The sequence below is a fragment of the Pipistrellus hanaki genome (genome assembly GCF_964339955.1).
Source record: "Pipistrellus hanaki genome assembly, chromosome: 1".
NCBI classification, from domain to species: Eukaryota; Metazoa; Chordata; class Mammalia; order Chiroptera; family Vespertilionidae; genus Pipistrellus; species Pipistrellus hanaki.
In genome coordinates, this window is record NC_140503.1 from 54,916,745 (window position 1) to 54,935,393 (window position 18,649).

At 45.0% G+C, this 18,649-nt stretch overlaps 1 protein-coding gene across 2 annotated transcripts in view; it reads right to left on the minus strand.

The window, feature by feature from the left end:
• Nucleotides 1-4,995: 4,995 nt before the first annotated feature.
• The window catches only part of SLC27A2 (solute carrier family 27 member 2), a 40,397-nt gene continuing 26,743 nt past the window's right edge, over nucleotides 4,996-18,649 (minus strand). For both annotated transcript variants that reach the window (XM_084894244.1, XM_084894243.1), the window contains 5 exons: nucleotides 14,652-14,742; nucleotides 13,191-13,389; nucleotides 11,139-11,236; nucleotides 6,709-6,839; nucleotides 4,996-5,429 (listed from right to left, as the gene is read on the minus strand). In XM_084894244.1, the coding sequence (XP_084750370.1) occupies nucleotides 5,253-5,429; nucleotides 6,709-6,839; nucleotides 11,139-11,236; nucleotides 13,191-13,389; nucleotides 14,652-14,742 (696 nt within the window). In that variant the 3' untranslated portion in view covers nucleotides 4,996-5,252. The remainder of the gene's footprint in view (nucleotides 5,430-6,708; nucleotides 6,840-11,138; nucleotides 11,237-13,190; nucleotides 13,390-14,651; nucleotides 14,743-18,649) is intronic.

Below are 18,649 nucleotides of genomic sequence, written 5' to 3' on the forward strand. Positions count from 1 at the left end.
TGTGTGTTGGAGTGATGGTCAATTTGCATATTACCTCTTTAGTATGTAGGATAATTACTATTGCAGTAGGGAAAGAGTCTAACAGGAACTGGACTCAACTTTGACTTGTCTAGCGGTCACTGGGTACTTTAAAGGGAGAAAAAGGGTGCAGGGAGTGGGGGGGGGGCATGTGGAAACTCAGTAGAGTCAGGGAAGTGAAAAACTGCGAAAAGCAAGAAGGGGGGTTTGGTCCATGTGAAAGCCACCTGGGTTTGCGCCCTGGTGCTTACTGAAGTTAGGCCCCTACCCTCCACAGAGGCTGGGGAAGAGGGGCCCATCTGCAGGTGTTGAATAGAAAACACAGTCAACTCTTTTGGCATCCTTGAGTTTTCGCTGGCAGGTACTTTAAGGGGGCTCAGGTCATCCTAGCCTAGGACAGTAGCCTTAACTGTCAGAAACTTAGTGTTCACCTCTTTATAGGACAGGGTTGCAGCCATGTCCACAAGGGGGCGACAAGGAGCCTAGCATGGAATTTGGTCAAGGAGAGACTCTTTGTCAAGATCTTAACGTAAAAAAAAAAAAAGAGTTTAATGTTTCATAATATTTGTTCCCTATCAGTGGTCCTTGACCTTTGCTGCATAGTGGAATCACCTGAAATCTTTAAAAATGGATAAGATTAATCGAGTGCAGTGACCTGCCCTAAGAAAAAAATGCTGAAGCCTGGCTCCCACTCTATTAAATCTTATCTAATTGATATGGGCTGGACCTGGGCTTTGGATTTCTGACAGCTCCCCAAATAGTTCTAGTGTGCCGCAGGATGGGGAGCCACTGCGCTAGAGTCCCTTGCTACTCAAAAAGGGGTGTGTGGACCACAGGCACCCCCAGGAACTGCTTCTGCATCCACAAGCTTGGGAAGCACTGCTCGACGCCTGCGGTTCTCTAGCTGAGACTGCGTCCGAATCCCCAGCAGGGTTTGCTCAGAAGGATTGCTGGGCCCATTCCAGCGGTTCTGATTCAGCAGGTTTGGGGCACGGCCTGCTAGTGAGCATGTCTAACACGTTTCCAGGTACGGCTGCTGGTCCAGGACCGCACACTGAGCACCACTGGTCTCTGAGAAGTGTTTCTTCCCCCAGGTGTCAGGGGGGAGCTCAGTGGGGCCGATGAGCTGGGCGACGTTTGGCTTGCACTGAGCCTCCCAGGCCACAGTTTTTCTTGCATCAAATAAAGAGGTTTGCTTTTAACTTTGATATGGATTTGTATATCTAGAAAAGAAATATGTGCGTGCGGTCAATGTGAATTTTCAAGAACAATCGAGGGCTAACGGTGACAAAGTGCAGCTTTGTGCTGGGCCTTTCCCGGGGCTGCACTCTGAGTCCCTCCAGATCTGAGACGTGAGCCTCAGTTAATAAAATATAACCCTGCTCTGAAGAGCCGAATTACACTAAGCACACATGATGTATAACCCTGGATGCTTTTTCTCTATGTCAGTGGTTCTCAAAACATGGCAACAGCCAGGAATTGGTTAGAAATGCAAATTCCAATTCTGATAGGCTGCAGCAGTCTGTTTTAATAAGACTTCTAGTGTGATCTTGAGAGGGCAGGGCAGAGCAAGGCTAACTCCGGACTCCATTTTGTGCTGTGGGGCAGGGCAGATCTATCCTCCAACTGGACCCTAGCCCTCACCCAACCAATCAGGGTCAGACAAAGCAGTGACATCACCACCCTTATAAAAAAACCCTTGACTTGTCGAAGTTTGCGCTCTCTCCCGCCATGCTGTCGGCGTGAGTGGGACAGAGCCCATGCTAGCATGGAAGAGGCTCTTTTGTTTATTGCATCGGACTCGGCTCCCTGGTGGTCCATGGGGATCATGAAATCTCGGCACAATAATCTCTTATAATGATGAGCAAGATAAACATAAACTGCCCTCATGGAGCTTACAGCTTCATAAAAGCATGACATCTGTGCAAAGGGAAATTGATGATCATAATGGAACAGACCACCAGCTACATATACATACTACCGCACGGCACTTGGTGCGCTGTGGGGCATAGCAGCCACACTGACCAGGAGGTCTGTATTGGCCAGTCAGCCCCTCCCCGGGAACAGTGCTGGAGTGATGGTGTGACGCGTCCTCCCTCGTAGCGTCTCTTATAGACTTCATGCAGCCCCACCAACTGCAATGACAAAACACGCAGAGGGCCCCTGGGAAGGCACATGGCCATTTCTTTAATTGTTGTCAGCTGAACTCAGGGCGACAGGCAGAGCCGTGCCCGGGGAACACGCTTGGCCTTCATTGCAGCCCAGGTGTCGGGGAGTGTGACTTCGATATGTAAATCCAGTCAAGCACCAGGAATGCTCCGGACTACTCTAGAAAGCAAATGATCTCCTTTGATCCTAAGTTTTTGGTGAAACCCCCTGGTATTTGGGGGTATAAAATAAACTCTGCTCTGTTTGCTCTGGATTCCTGTCCCTCCATCAGAGAGGATGGCGGTCTCACCCAGTCCCAGCTTTGTTTCTATTTCTGCGTTTTGTTTCTTTCTTTCTTTCTTTTATTTCTCAATCCCCAGTCGCCTCCACTCAGAACCAATTCATCTCTCTTTCCATGCTGGACTCAGAAAAGGGAGATCCCTGCCAAATCTGGCCCCCCCGCCACAAAAACAATTGCTGTTGAAAAGTTTAAACACAAGGACAGGATCTTCCTTTTCTTCTTTTTTTTTTTTTAAAAAAAATATTTTTTTATTTATTTCAGAGAGGGGAAGGGAGAGAGAGAGAGAGAGAGAGAGAGAGAGAGAGAGAGAGAGAGAGAGAGAGAGAGAGAAAGAAACATCAATGATGGGAGGGAGTCATTGATTGGCTGCCTCCTGCACATCCCCTTCTGGGGATGGAGCCTGCAGCCCAAGCATGTGCCTTGACAGGGAATTGAACCGTGACCTCCTGGTTAATAGGTCAGTGCTCAATCACTGACCTAAAAGGACCAGGACCTTCCTTTTAGGGGTCTTCCCAGTCAACTTTCTTGAATGTCTGACCTGACTTCCTAGATAGAAGCTTGGGGAACTTCATTTCTCAGTCCATAGCAGGCACCCACTCAATGCTTATAGGGTGGATGGATGATCACTTGGCCTTTTGGCTAAGATCAAGCGTATAGTGGATGGATGAGCCAGCCTCACACTGACAAATCATCCCTTAGGGTGGGTCACTGCACTTGATTAATCTTATCCATTTTTATACTGGTTCTCATTAGCTTCCATTTCATGCTGATCTTTCCTGGGTTTATCTCCAAATTATTTTGGTGCTCATAGCCTCCGATAAATGCACTGATTACATGTTTTCAAACATACATTTGAAATTGAAGACCTGTTGAATGATTTACATGGATATCAACTTTTGTTTTTGAAAATACCCACTGATACTTTTAAATTATGATTTGTTCAGGTATTTCTATGAGCACAATTTCTAACCCTTTTAGAAGAGAAAAAAATTAGTCTTCAGAATTGATTATCTGTAACAGGTAATGTTTTAATTTTGTGTACACACATGCAAACTGAGGTATGAGGATATTGTGCTGGTGCCTCTAACCACCACAATGTCTGGCAGGAATCATGAAGGTTTGGGGCAGTGGAAGGCTGAGGAAGCCGCTGAGACGTGAGTGTGAGCTGGTGGGTTCATTGTCTCAAGATGTTGATGAATGAATCCATGGACAATTCATGGTGGGGAGAGGGTGAGCAAAGGGAAGTGACATTTATTACAGTGAAAGTAACAAAGTTCTCGACACGAGGGAAGGGTCCCCAAACGGGTTGCCGCGGAAGCTCACTAGCCCAGGTTTAAACGTCTCTGCTTTTGCCCTCTCTGGGCTCCCTTACAGAAACCAGGCATCTCCTTTAGCCCTCATCTCCCCACTGTTAGTTCCCGCTCTCGGGTTGAGGGGGAAGTGGGTACACTCTGCCTATCTTGTTCACATCCTGACCATCTGGTTTGTTTCCTCCTTATCTACCATCTTCCCTACCCACAAGGCCCTTACCCTACCCTGCCTGATCCCATCCAACTCCTCACTGGTCAGTCTGGGAAAGAGTTTCTAATTGGAAAGTCTAAAATGTCAAAGGTGGACAACCCCCAGCTGGCTCTGGTTACCGGGACACCATGTTCTGGCTAAAAGTGCAAGTGCTGACCTTTCCTCCAAAAAAGGTGCCCCTCGTGACATGACGTCATTGCTTCAACCTCTGCTCACCACCAATCCACTTCAGCAGGATTACAGGTAACACATTGCACAACGCCAGAAACAAAGGTCATGTGGTGTCCCATCACTTGGGTTCAAATTATCCCTGGGAGATCAAAGGCAGGGTCCTTGGGTCCTTGGACAGGCTCTCTGGCAGGAGATCGGCTTTGCTATGCAACCAGCTTAGATCTGAGGGGCCTGTGGCACTGGGGGTGTCACAGGTATATTTCATTTGCGATGCATATAAATGAAAATATTTTGAGACTTCACATTTTAAAAATTGGGAGATTCACATGTATACCCAGCTTTCTAGCTTCTGAATCATCAGAAGATTCCAGCAGTGCCTGGGCTGTATTTTCACATGATAACACGCAGCCAACCGAAGCAGAGTAGTGGCCAACCTCACGTTTGCCACACTCATTTGTGACATTACCGATGTGAATCCTGAAGGCATTTGTTTGCAGCCCTTGATGTGATTAAAGAATATCTACCTAGCACCTTTTATGTGTCGAATGCTGGTGCTATCGCTGAGTCTTCTTTAAGAACTATACAGGCGGCACTTTCACCTTTTGGATAATGCTGTTTTAGGCGGTGGCCAGATGCTATTCAAGGGGAGAGTTAGCCTTACACAGAAGCGGGATTTCCATTGGGCTATTCGCCCCACCCCCCGCCCCCCCGCCGCAACCTCCCAACTCCTTGCCCTGTATTACCTATTGCTATAATCATTATGAGTGAGGCATCTGTGAATAGTTACCAATGGGACTACCAGGCTCAGGATAAAGGAAGGAGAGTACCATTTCATATACTGGCGGTCATCTATTTTATTACATATTAAAAAACAAAAAGCAACAACACCCGCCCCTCCTTCCCTCTAACAAGCTTAGTTTGCAACTAAAACCAGTAGGGGCACACTGAAAAGTAATCATCTCTAAGTCTCTTCACTTGCAGAGGTGTAGGTGTAATTTAGAAAAGGCTCCCTGTATTGGTATGCATGAAAAATGCACCCCACAATCTTTAATCAAATTAAAGTTGGGTCCGTTCAGTTTCTTTCTGGAAATGTTCAGAGTTTCACAGTTTCAGCGCGTATGGCATTGTAAATGTCCTCGGTCATAGGCACATACATTGCTGCTTTGTCATCCAAGAAATACAAGGCATCTTTGATGACGGCAGGGTTGAAGCCCTCCTCCACGAGGGTCACTTTGCGGTGTTTAAAAGTTCCAGTGATCTCAATGGTGTCCTGAAAGACATCAAACAGCCCACATTGTTGTGGCGTTTTTGCAAACAGATCAGGTGCAGGGAAAGGGAGAGAGGTGGGGCAAGGAGGCTGGCACCTCTGGCTCCTTTGAGAGCTGTGAATGCATTTTGTATGATATGGATATATCATTTTTCCTGAAGCTCCACTAGGGGGCCCTGTGTGAAGGTAATTTTCATTCCCTTAAAGCTTCCCCCTCCCCTACCTCAACCAAGGACATGTTTATTGATTTTAGAGAGAGGGGAAGAGAAGGAGGGAGGGAGAGAAAAAGGGAGAAAAAAGAAAAAAAGAAAAAAAAGAAAGAGAAAACATTGATGTGAGAGAGAAATAGCAATTGGTTGCTTCCTGCATTCGTCCTGACCGGAATCAAACTCGAAACCTGGGGGTATGTGCCCTGACTGGGGATTGAACCCATCATCTTTTGGTGTAGGAGCACCAGCCAGGGCTCATTCCCTTAAAGCTTTAAGATCACCTGAGGGGCGTGAAATGTGGAGCGCAGAGTCTGTTGCTTGGTGAGCTTCAGGTATGAGTGGAATATCCTGATTAAAGGTGTGACCACCTACACAGACAACTCTATTCTTTCAGCCTGTTTGCTCCACTGAAGATCTGTCTTTTCTTCCATTAATAGGGGATGATCTGAGGATATTTTTAACTTTTATGATCTCATTGTAAAGCAAATGTCAGTGCTTTGTGAACATCAGTTTTGTAGCCACAGCAATGCCTGGTAACCTGACACTTCTCAATTCTTCAGGACTGAAGAGCTCAAAGTCCAAAAGTGAGAGTGTTAAATGAGCCTAGGGGTTAATGTTTGAGAAAGAAAGAAAGAAAAAAAATCCCTCTAGTGGTGAGAGCTAAACCTTTGGTAGCTCCAACTGGCTAATGACGCCCATTTGAACTTCGCACCATAGAAAGGTCTATGACGTCAGTGGATTTTTCCATTCTCCAAAACGGGAAATAACAAATAGGAGGGTCAGAGTATTTCTGTTTTAAGTGTCTGTCACATATCCCCAAACATAGACTTTGAGCGTTACTTGCTAACACTGTTGTTGAATGAACTGGCCTGGTCAATTTTAGGAAGAAAGGGATAAGGATTTGTGTTTCTGCTAGTTCTACTTTTCTGATATTTCTGCTTCCTTGTTGAACTTCCTGGAAAGGGTAGTGAAAATTTGGCCAATGTGGTCGCCATGGTAGAAGGGGATTTGTTGCCTAAGAGACAGGGTCTCCATGAGAGAGGAGAATTGAACTTGATAACAAGAGGTCTCACCTGTATCCTTAGGAACCGGGGCCTTGCATAAGCAGGCAGGTAGTCGGCAATGTGCTTAAAGAGTTTCTTTCCATCGAATTCATGCCCTTCCTTCATCTTGATCGAGGCCATGCCAATTCGACCCTCATGACCTGGAAATAACATGAAAAAATATTAGATGTGCTGTAGCTATTTTATTTATAATGTTTTGCTGTTTCCAAGAAGAGTAGACGGAGGCAGCATTATGCCATACATTTCTTTTGGATAGTTGGAATTTTTATTTCAAATATGGTAAAAGTTATCCTAAAATGAAAATACTGCTGCCACTACTACTAGCAGCTATACATTGACTGAAATTTTTATTATATGCCAGGTCCTATGGACCATCTCATTTAACCGGCACAACGAACTTATGAAGAGGTTCAAAAGTTCTCTCCATTTTACGGAGGAAGAAACTGAAGCTTAAAGACACTAAAAGACTTGCTCAAGTTCACATGGCAAATCCTGGGGCAGTCTGGCTCTAGAGCCTGTGCTTGTCATCTTCCCCCTTCTCAGCCGTCTACGTGGAACACTTGAGTAGGAAACAGGTCAAACTGGCGGCTAAAGGAACTTTTTTGTTTTGTTTTGTTTTTTGCTCCAGTGAAAAGTCCTTGCTGTGCTCATGAATTACTGAGCTCAGGTTGTTCTTCAGACTGCAATGTCAGGTCTGCTGTGCTTCTAGACACCAACTCCACCTTTGAGACTTAACGTATTTAATCAAGGTTCCTAACAGCTTTGTCTTTCTGCATTTAGAGAAGCTGCGGGGCAGGAGGAGGAGGCCAGGTGCAAGGGTGAGTGAGCTGTTGGGTGCCCTCCCGCCGGTGCCCCTTACTCCGCAGAGGCTGGGCTCTCCACAGGGAAAATGGACTCTACTAGCGTTCTTCCCCGCCAGGCAGGGCAGTAATTTCCGTGGTTTTCTTGTGAGGACAGTGGTAATGAGGTACTAATCTATCTGCTACCTGATCCAGGAGACCTAGTGGGAGCCCAGGTCCATTTCCCTGAGCTACTTAGCTGTAATCAGAGAGGGAGAGGGAACCGCCCTCGTCACCTGGGCCCCAGCTTCCACATCTCTCCCATGGTGACTGTGTGTTTACCTACAGCTCTAAAGGAGGCGGAAACCAAGAGGAAAAATGTTTTATCTGCCTCTGATCTGAGGGAGGCGGGACATCTGGACCCCCTTTCTCGAGGGGTCCCTGGTAGCTCTCGGGAAGGCACCTATCTCAGGAATCTCAAATGACTCCAATTAAACCTTTCAGAATTAAGGCAGAAGCCGCTGCAACACGAATCTTCAGTGTCGACGGGATCCCTGCTTCTTGCTCTGGCACTCGCAGGGAGGGGAAGGGGCCTGTAGGGTCTCAGGCCTCCACCCAGGCTCCTGCAGGTTGGTCTGGGCTGGTTCGGATCCAGCGGGGAGGCTCCAGTCTGCAGCAGTTCTGGCCAGGGCTTCTCTAGAGCAGCTGCCCAACGCGGTAGCCACCGGTCACATGTGGCTCTTACAATGAATTACAGAATTGAAGTGAAAAATTCGGTTCCTCAGCTGCACTAGCCACATTGCAGTTGCTGGACAGTCACATGCAGGCTACTGGACACCACACTGGACAGTGCAGCTATAGAACACGTTGGTCACTGCAGAACATTCGACTGATAATAACAGTTGTAGAGAGCAGTTGGACAGTGCTGGTGTGACACCTATAAAAACCCAACTCCCTTCTAAGCCTAAACCTAGACGTTCCCTCTTTGGACCTCCTGGTCCAAAACTGAGACCGGAGAAGGCCCCATGAGGATCCCAGAACCTGAACGTTGGGAGGGACTCCAGAGTTCACCTCGCTCATCTCTAGAGCTCACCTCTGATTTCTCTCTGCTGTCAGAATCCTCACAGGATCCCAGGTGGACACCCTGCCTCTTCATACCCTCCAGCTGGTGGGACAGTCCCTACCTCAGGACACAACCCTCTCTGTGTTGGCTGCTCAGGTGAGAGCAGGTTCTCAGGCTAACACTGGCTCCCTGGTCATTTCAGCCCCTTGTTTTCATTCTGCACATTGGAGCGGGACGAACACACTGGCTCCTTGTTTTATCTGACGTCTAGCATTTGAACACCATTAGCTTCCTTTTCTTTGTTCTATATCAGTGGCTCCTACACATTCCTGGTCATTACAGCCACTTGGGAATTTAAAAAGAAAGAAAGAAAGAAAACAAGAAAATTCTGAGCCCCAAACTCGAGGTTCTGATCCATTAGACTGGGCTTTAAAAGGTTTCCCCGATGATTCCTATTGGCAAGGTTTTGGGAATCACTACGTGTCAGTGCTTTTCAAGACTTTAGTGCATTGTCTCTAAATTGTGTAAAACATATAACTCGTCACTTTAACCATTTTAAAGTGTACAATTCAGTGGCATTTAGTACATTCACAATTTTGTTCTACTACCACCAGCATCTAGTTCTAGAACATTTTTATCACTCCAACATTAGACTTCAGTGTTTTGAAGAATCACTTAGCCCTGGCTGGTGTGGCTCAGTTGGTTGAGCATTGTCCCATGCACCAAAAAGGTTACCATTTTCATTACTGGTCAGGAGACAATGCACTGATGCTTCTTTCTCACACTGATGTTTCTCTGTGTCCCCCCACCCCCGCTTCTTTCTTCTCTCTAAAATAAATTAAAACAGTTTTTAAGATAAAGGAATCTCTTAAAGGACTTGTTAAAACACCGTTCCCTGGCCCCACCCCAGAAAGTCATTTGGAGGATTTTCAAGAAGCTCCCGGGTGAGGAGGATGGTGCTGCTGGCTCAGGAGTCACACTGGCCCTTCCATTCCACTTCCTAGATTCTCTCACCTTCTCCTACACATTCTTTTGTGTTGTTACCATTTAAAGTTCAGCAAATAAAAGTGTGTGCAACATTCCAGGTGAGGTCTGTGAGAGCCCCGTATGGTGTGATGGCTGGCAACCACGCTTGTGCTAATTCAGCCTGAGGTCCAACATGAGACGTATTCTATTGTACAACTCACGCTCTGGGACCCGGGTGTGGCTACACTTCCCATTGTGCTGCTGCCACAGGGTTGGAGAGGAACAGGTAAGAGAAAGTCCTGAATATTCTTTGAGAAGTAAAAGGGCAGTACAAGGTCACATGCAACCGTCACAGCTCAGGAAAAGGAACTGTGGGGTTTCTGTTTTGCCTGTAGGTGGAATCCCACATCCTGAATTCTGGGGGAGTACTAACACCCATAGCATCTCATATTTGGACAGTGATATAGTGTCTTCTCTGACATCTATATATTTAAAAGCCAAGGTGACCTTTATGACCAGATGACCGGCCAGTAGCTATGATGGGTACTGACCACCAGGGGGCATATGCTCAATGCAGGAGCTGCTCCCTGGCAGTCAGTGCGCTTCCACAGCCAACCTCCCACGGTGTGCCAACTTCCCGTGGTCCCTCCCCCGCCCCCCCAGCCAGCCCTGATCGACCTTGATCACTGGCCAGGCCGAGGGACCCCACCTGTGCACAAATTCATAATAAAACCTGTGCACCTGTGCATAATAGACCTGTGCACAGGTCTATAATAAAAATGATTTCTCCTCATGACAACCCTCATGTCTGACAAATATATTTTTACTATTTATCTCATTGAAGTGAATTAGTTCTCTAGACAACCTTCACTACAGGACTGGTATTACCCCTAATTTTAGCCCTTTGCACTCTGAACCATTCTGGACATTGGCTACCAGGCTACTCGACGCTACTTTGCGGCAGAAACGTGCGTTGAAATAACTCAATTCCCCGTAATCACTAATAAACTGCAATGTCCCCTGAGAGGGGACATCCGAGTGATATGCTAGAATTCTGATGTCCCCTGAGAGGGGACAGAGGAGTGCAAAAGGTTAGTGATTTGCCTGAAGCCAAACAGCCAGCAGGTATTGGAGCCAGGATTCCAAGTCAGACCTGGGCACTCCCTAAGCTGCTGGCAGAAGCAGGTCTATGGAAAAAGGCTCGGTGGTGACACTGCTCTGTGTCATGATTCTGAAACTCAGTTGGGTGGGCTAAGTGGGTCAGGGACCTGCTTTAAAAGAAGAGTCTGGACAAAGCCAGCTGCTTCCCAATTTCTTCTCTTAGCAACTGCACTTGCTCTTACTTGTGTCTCACATCCCATCTCCCAGCTCTCCAGGGTTCCGATCTTTTCTTGAGGAGTTCCAGATGCAGCATGGAACTGGAGAGACGTGGCTTATCGGGGAACCCAGCTGGGAGCTGAGCCACAGAGGAAGGCCAGGTTCAGGTGTGCTGACCGGGCTGATTTAGAAAGGAACATAAGCCACACACAGCCCCTTACTCAAGTGGCTGACAGGAGAAGGCAATGACATAGCTTGCCCTGGGGTTAAAATGATAACGATTTAGGCACAGATTTAGAATATCTCATGCATACCTGGCACAGGAACTCCATAAACATTTGCTTCTTGGACAAAATCAACCAGTCCCAGTGTGTCAGCAACTTCAGTGGTGGCCACGTTTTCTCCTTTCCACCTGGAAGAAAAGGTGAGGTTAGCAGAGGTCACAGGTGGTCTCTGGCTCTGGATACAATGACAAGGAGTAGCTGGTTCCCTCCAGACCTCTGTGAGGTGGCTGCACTCTATACCTCAGCTTGGTCCCCAAATTCCCTGACTTCATCATGGGAGAGGCATCCTGCTTGAGGAACAAAAGACAAAGGCATACTCCTAAGTAATAAAATGTGGAATTTCAACCTAGCCACATGAAACATGACTTTGTTCTAATGTCAAAACACAGACTTGGCCTAAGAAAGGCACTGGAAATAAAAAGTAAACCATCAATGGTCCTAGCCGGCTTGCTCAGCGCCAGCCCTCAGACCGAAGGATGGAGGGTTTGATTCCAGTCAAAGGCATGTGCTTCGGTGGCAGGCTCGATCTCCGGCTCCGGTTGGGCTGTGTGTGGGAGGCAACCGATCCATACGTCTCTCTCACATTGATGTTTCTCTCTCTCTCTCCCCTTCCCTTCCACTCTCTAAAAATCAATGGGAAAAAATCATCCTCAGGTGAGGATTAACCAAAACCAAAACCAAACAAAAACCCACCAATGACTTTTTGCTGTATGTGGGTCTCTCCCTTTCTTCATTCTCTAACTTTGGTTGCTGTTTCATTCAATTGAACTTTTGTTTAATTAAAGTTCATATTTGTATTTAAGGGTCTCAGGGCAATGAGAAAGCTCTTAATAAGATAAAATATCATACTTTATTTGCAAGGAGACTATAATGTTAGTGCCCAACCAAGTGCTATTTTTCACTTCATAAAATTTTTTCTTCTTCTTTTTTTTACATTAAAACAGTTTTTTCTTTGTATCTCTTAGAAGTCGATTTTCTCCTTACTGGGATTTTTTTTTTTTTTTCCATGACATGAAGGTGGCATAAAATAATGACAGGGATCCTGAGTTAGGGAATATTACAGAGGGAAGGAACAATGAGGATCAGAGGGACCCTCCTTTCATGGATGAAGAAACGGTAGAGAAAGGCTACCTGCCTTGATAACACAGATGTTCAGGGGCAGAGGTGAGCCTGGAAACTCTGTTCTCATTCAAATCCACCCTCTTTCTACTTCAATATACAACTTCCATCCCTTCCTCATTCGTTCATACAAAAAGGAATTATGTGTGTCAGGCACTGTGCTGGGAGCTGGGGCCTGGCCTCAGGGAGCTCATGGAGGAAGATGATTAAGCAAAGGTGTTATGAGGCTGGAGGATCGTGCTGTTGTTGGGAATTCATTTCCTGATCTATTATTATGACTTTCAACTGCTGCACTGTCTTGGGGGTTCTGTGGGGAGCCACCTGGTTGGGGATGGAGAGCAAGAGAAACAGGTGGGGCTCCAAATCCCTCACTTCTTCAACTGAATCAGCTCCACCTCAGTTTGCCTTTGGTTTTAGCTGAAGGAAAGCCCCATAATTGAAAACTGAAGATCCCTGGCTGTCCTATGGGTGACATGTAATAATGAAGGAACTGGACGGACTAAGCTATTGAGAGACATATTAGTATATATACTAAGGTTTCCCACCTTACTTTCACCTGGTGTTGCTAAACCAAGTTAACTGTGCATTGAAGAGTGACTCCTCAGATATTTTGCTCCTTTTTCTCTAGGAATACAGGAGGTTGAATTGATATGCTAAAGAGCTGAAACCAGTTTGGCTCAGTCGGTCTGTGGACTGACGGGTCCCAGGTTTGATTCCGGTTGCAGGCACATCCCCGGTGGAGGGTGTGCAGAAGGCAGCTGGTCGATGTATCTCTCTCATCGATGTTTCTAGCTCTCTATCCCTCTCCCTTCCTCTCTGTGAAAAATCAATAAAATATATTTAAAAAAATTGACATGCTAAAGAGATAGAAGAAAATGGAGTACCATAACCAACATGGAATGGGATTCCAATTTAGGAGTACGCCAAACTATGCATGTTCCTCCATAATTCAGAGAAACCCACCGGAATGTATCGCCAACTCTGTCGTGGAAGTAGATGAAATTGTCATGGTCAATCATTAAGAGATCGCCACTGTTGAAATAGACATCTCCTTTCTTAAAGACGTCTCTCAGTTTTTTCTTTTCTGTCTGAGTTTTCCCTCCAGCATAGCCACTAAATGGTGTAAGTTCTGTGATTCTGCAAACTAGGAGTCCAACTTCACCTAAGACAGAAGAAAGTACATTATTATTTTATGAGCTTGCAGTGGGCACATTTTATTATTAACCTCTTAAATTTGATGCCATGCAATTCATTAGCAGCAGGCTGGCTACACATTGCATGTATATTCATATACATCATATACACACATATACATTTACTATGTACACATATTACTCTATATGGCCACACATTTGTAATGTTTAAATGCTAACCTTTTACTGAATAATGATTTATACCAGGGGTCCTCAAACTTTTTAAAGTGGGGGCCAGATCACGGTCCCTCAGAGAGCTGGAGGGCCGGACTATATGAACTACTAATCCCTACTGTAACACCTTGGCTGCGCTCACTGCCCAAAAAACCTGGCGGGCAGGATCAGACTCCCCTGGGGGCTGCATGTGGCCCGCGGGCCGTAGTTTGAAGACCCCTCTTTTATACTCATAATTAAACAAATGAACAGTAGTTTAAGCGTAAAGGTAAAGACTCCCTAAAACTATAGTTTTCTAACCATCCTATCTAATAAAGAGGTAATATGCAAATTGACCATCACTCCAACATACAAGATGGCCAACCCCCTTGTGGTCAAAGATGGCCGCCACAAGATGGCCAGCAGGGGAGGAAAGTTGGGAGAGACCAGGCTTGCAGGGGAGAGCAGTTGGGAGCCAGCAGTCCTGGATTGTGAAAGGGATCGGGCCTAAATGGGCAGTGGGACATCGCTCGAGGGGTCCCAGATTTAAGAAGGTGCAGACTCAGCTGAGAGACACTCTCCCCTCCTCCCCTGGTGCACAAATTTCATGTACTGATCCTCTAGTAATTATATATCTCTTCTCACAAAATGCTAACCTCACAATCAAGAAGTTGTTAAGCTAGGTTTCAAACTACAATTATGTTACATGTAGTGGTTAAATTAGTATCTTTTAGAGTTTCTGTAACTATTTCGAGTATACAAAAATATATCTCTTTCCCCACTCCATTCTGATAAATTTATCAGGTGTTCATTTTAGCAATGATATGTTAGTTCCTAACAGTCACTTTGTCAAGGTAAGAAAATGACAGCTTAGTTCCTAGCTGGGGACTCAGTTGGCTAGAGCCTCATCCCCATATGCCAAGGTTATAGGTTCAATCCCAGGTCAGGGTACATATAAGGATCAACCAATGAATGCATAAATAAGTGAAACAACAAATAATTCTCTCTCTCAAAATTAAAAAAATTAAAAAAAAAGAAGAAGAAAATGAATGGTTAGTTGAATAAAAATCCACTGTACCTTTGGGAACTTTGATGCAATATCCATTTTCATTTCGCACAGGTTCATCTTTCTCCACATCATATTTAATCAGCTCGTAAGATACAACTTTCTAGCAAAATTAAAATAGATAATTTTAAGCATTCATTTTCACATTTTTTTTTTGTAGTACTGCATGCATAAAGTATATAAAGAACACCTATCTTAAGCGTATAGGTTGGTGAATTTTATATGTGTGTACACCCATGTACCTACCACCCAGATTAAGATACTAAAAACATTTTCATTACCTTAGGAAGTTTCCTCCTGCCCCTTCAGTCAAGTTAACCACCATTCTGACCATTATCACCATCAAGGAGTATAAACTCTCAGTAAAGGAAGTGAATATTTTAAAACATAGATTTGTTAAAAACACAGCGATCAATGGATGTGATACAAAGAACTAGTAGCATACAGCACCAACTCCTAAGGTCCTTACATGTGGTTTGTTTCCTTGTAACTCATCCTAACAACACAGACAGCTTGCACCGTGCCTCGGCCCAGCTTTGTGCCCTCTCTTATTCTGAACTGCATTTAGCGTGGGTATTCAAGGTCTGGGCTAGTACAGCCTGGGCTGAAGACAGCGAAACTAGCGAAGACAGCCCCTCTCCCAGTATGGAGTGGGAAATCGATTTTCAGTCTCTAGTGGTGCTGCCCAGTAGAATTTTCTATGATGATGGAAGTATTCTCTATCTGTACCGCTCAACATGGTAATCACAAAGTATGGCTACTGAACACTTGAGAGATGGCTAGAGTGAATGAAGGACTAAATTAAAATTTTTATTTATGCAATTTAAGTTTACATAGCTACACTTAGCTAGTGGCTACCATACTGGTTGGCCCAGGTGTAGAGGACAGTGGAGAGACCTGCGTAGTATGGGTTTGGCTGTCACTGTCAGGGAGGTGTCTTGGACTCGGGAATGCCTATAAATAGAAGGAATGGAATTAAAATTATCATAATAGCTAACAATTATTCCAGGCTATTATGTGACAGGCATTCGGGCTACATCCTCTAATGGTCTTTTCATAACTTATTTAATTGAGTCCTTTCAACAACACTTTTCCTTTAACAACACTGAGTTTGGGCCTGGCTCTATATTTTCTCTTTTTAATCTCTATTTTACAGATGATGAATTGAGGTCTACAGAACATAAAAGTGATTTGTGCCGAAACCAGTTTGGCTCAGTGGTAGAGCGTCGGTCTGCGGACTGAAAGGTCCCAGGTTCGATTCTGGTTAAGGGCATGTACATCGGTTGTGAGCACATCCCCGGTAGGGGGTGTGCAAGAGGCAGCTGGTCGATGTTTCTCTCTCATTGACGTTTCTAGCTCTCTATCTCTCTCCCTTCCTCTCTGTAAGAAATCAATACAATATATATATATTTTTTAAAAAGTGATTTTCCCTGGATCATTCAGCCATATGCTGGAGTTGATCTCTAGAGCCAAATCTCTTATGCTCCTGCATCACTGCCCTCTGTACTCTCCTGGTCAGTCCCTGGAGACACAGATTACTTGGGAGCCATGGGTGGCTGTTTTGGCCAGGGCAAGTTACCAGAGGCATAAAGACAGCAGCCACTGCTCAAGCCAGTGGAGGCTCAGCATTTCCTAAGATTTTGAAGAATAGGTGGTCACCTGGGAGATTGACTGCTTGAGCACAAAAATGGCAAAGAGATTGTCTGGAGATCCCAGGCAATAAAAGAGACTTCTGGCTTAAAAATAGGAAATGTCAAACATTTATCTGATAAGAGGTTAGTATACACATATGAGTTGGCTTAAAAACAGGAAATGTCAATCATTTAACTGATAAAAGGTTAGTATTCAAAATAAATAAAGAACTTATACAGATCAATAGCAAAACAAACAATTCAATTCACAAGTAGACAAATAATCTGAATAGACATTTTCCAGAGAAGACATGTAGATAACCCATAGGTGCCTGAAAAGATGTTGAGCATCACTAATTATAAGGGAAATGCAAATCAAAACCACAATGAGATAGCACTTCACTTCTTTGTGAATGGCTACTATAAAAAAGACAAGAGCCTGGCTGGTGTAGCTCAGTGGTTGAGTGTTGATCTATGAACCAGGAGGTCATGATTCAATTCCCAGTCAGGGCACATTGAGGACTTGATCACCAGTAGAGGGTGTGAAGGAGACAGCCAATCAATGATTCTCATCATGTTTCTATCTCTTTCTCCCTTCCTCTCTGAAATCAATAAAAGAATATATATATAAAAAAGAAATAACAAATGCTGAAGGGGATGTGGAGAAAAGGGAACCCTTGTGCACTGTTGGTGGGAATGCAGATTGGTAAAGCCACAATGGAAAACTATGGAGTTTCCTCAAAAAGTTAAAAGTGGAACTACCATATGATCTAGCAGTTCCATTTCTGGAGTATTTATCCAAAGGAAACGAAAGCAGTAATTAGAAAGATGCATGCACCTCTATGTTCATTGCAGCATTACTTAAAATAGCAAAAACATGGAAACAACTTAGATGTCCATTGATAGATGAGAGGATAAATAAAGTGTGGTGTATATACAGTGATATGTATATATACAGGGAATATTATTCACCCATAAAAATTAAATCTTGTCACTTGCAACAACATGGATGAAACTTGAGGACATTATGCTAAATGAAATAAGTCAGACAGAGAAAGACAAATATTACATGATCTCATTAGATGTTGAATCTGAAAAAAGAATGAATTCATAAATTTAGAGAACAGATTGGTGATTGCCAGGGGTGAGGCGTGAAGAATAGGTAAAAAATGGGTGAAAGTGGCTCTGGCTGGTGTGGCTCAGTTGGTTGGAGTGTCATCCTATAAACTGCAAGGTTGCAGGTTCGAATCTCAGTCAGGGCACATGCCTAGGTTAGATCCGGTTGGGTGTGAACAAGAGGCAATTGATCGATGTCACTCTCTCTCTCTTTCTAAAATCAATAATAACACATCATTTGGTGAGGATATGTTTACTTAAAAAAATGGGTGAACATGGTTAAAATATAGATATTTCCAGTAATAAAATAAATAAGTCCTGGGTATGTAATGTACAGTATGGTGACTATCTATCATATATAATAAAAGGCTAATATGCAAATTGTCCCCTTGACTAGTTTGACTAGAAGTTCAACCAGGGTGTGGGGCTGGCCAGCCAACCACTTGTGGTCCCTTCCTCCAGCCGGCCCAGCCTGATCAGCCCTGATCAGGTTAGGCCAGCTGAACCCCACCCATGCATGAATTTGTGCACTGGGCCTCTCTCTTTCTATATAAAAGCCTAAGTGACTGTCTGACCATCTGACTGTCCAACTGGTAGCTATGATGTGCAATAACCACCAGGGAGATGCTCTGACCAGTAGCTATGATGTGCACTGACCACCAGAGGGCAGATGCTCAATGCAGGAGCTGCCAAGCTGTGGTGACTTGACAGCTGTGGTTCTTGGGTGACACACCTGAAACAAGAGAGGAGGGAGACTGATTCTGGGGTGTGTCACCTGAGAACCACACTTTTGTAATCCAGGACCCCTCGAGGGATGTCAGAGAGCCAGTTCCAGGCTGAGGAACCACACCTGACAGAGGGACCCTGCCCAGTCCGCAGATGCCCTTTGAGCCAGTGTTGTCCCAGGTAAGGCTAGCTGGGGAGGGACATGGGAGGTTGGCTCCAGGGTGTGTCCGGCCCATTTTGCTCAGTTCCGACCTGCCAGTCACCTTCTAATTAATTTCCTTTCAATGTGCACGAATCTATGTACCAGGGCGCTATTAGTTAATAATACTGTGTTGCATACTTGAAAGTTGCTGAGAGAGTAGATCTTAAAAGTCCTTATGACAGATCAGGCTGGTGTGCTCAATGGTTAGAGTATGGCTTGCTCACCGAAGGGTCGTGGGTTTGACTCCCAGTCAAGGGCATGTACTTGGATTTCAGGTTTGCTCCCCACCCCTAGTGGAGGTGGCTTTCTCACATAGATGTTTTTCTCTCTCTCTC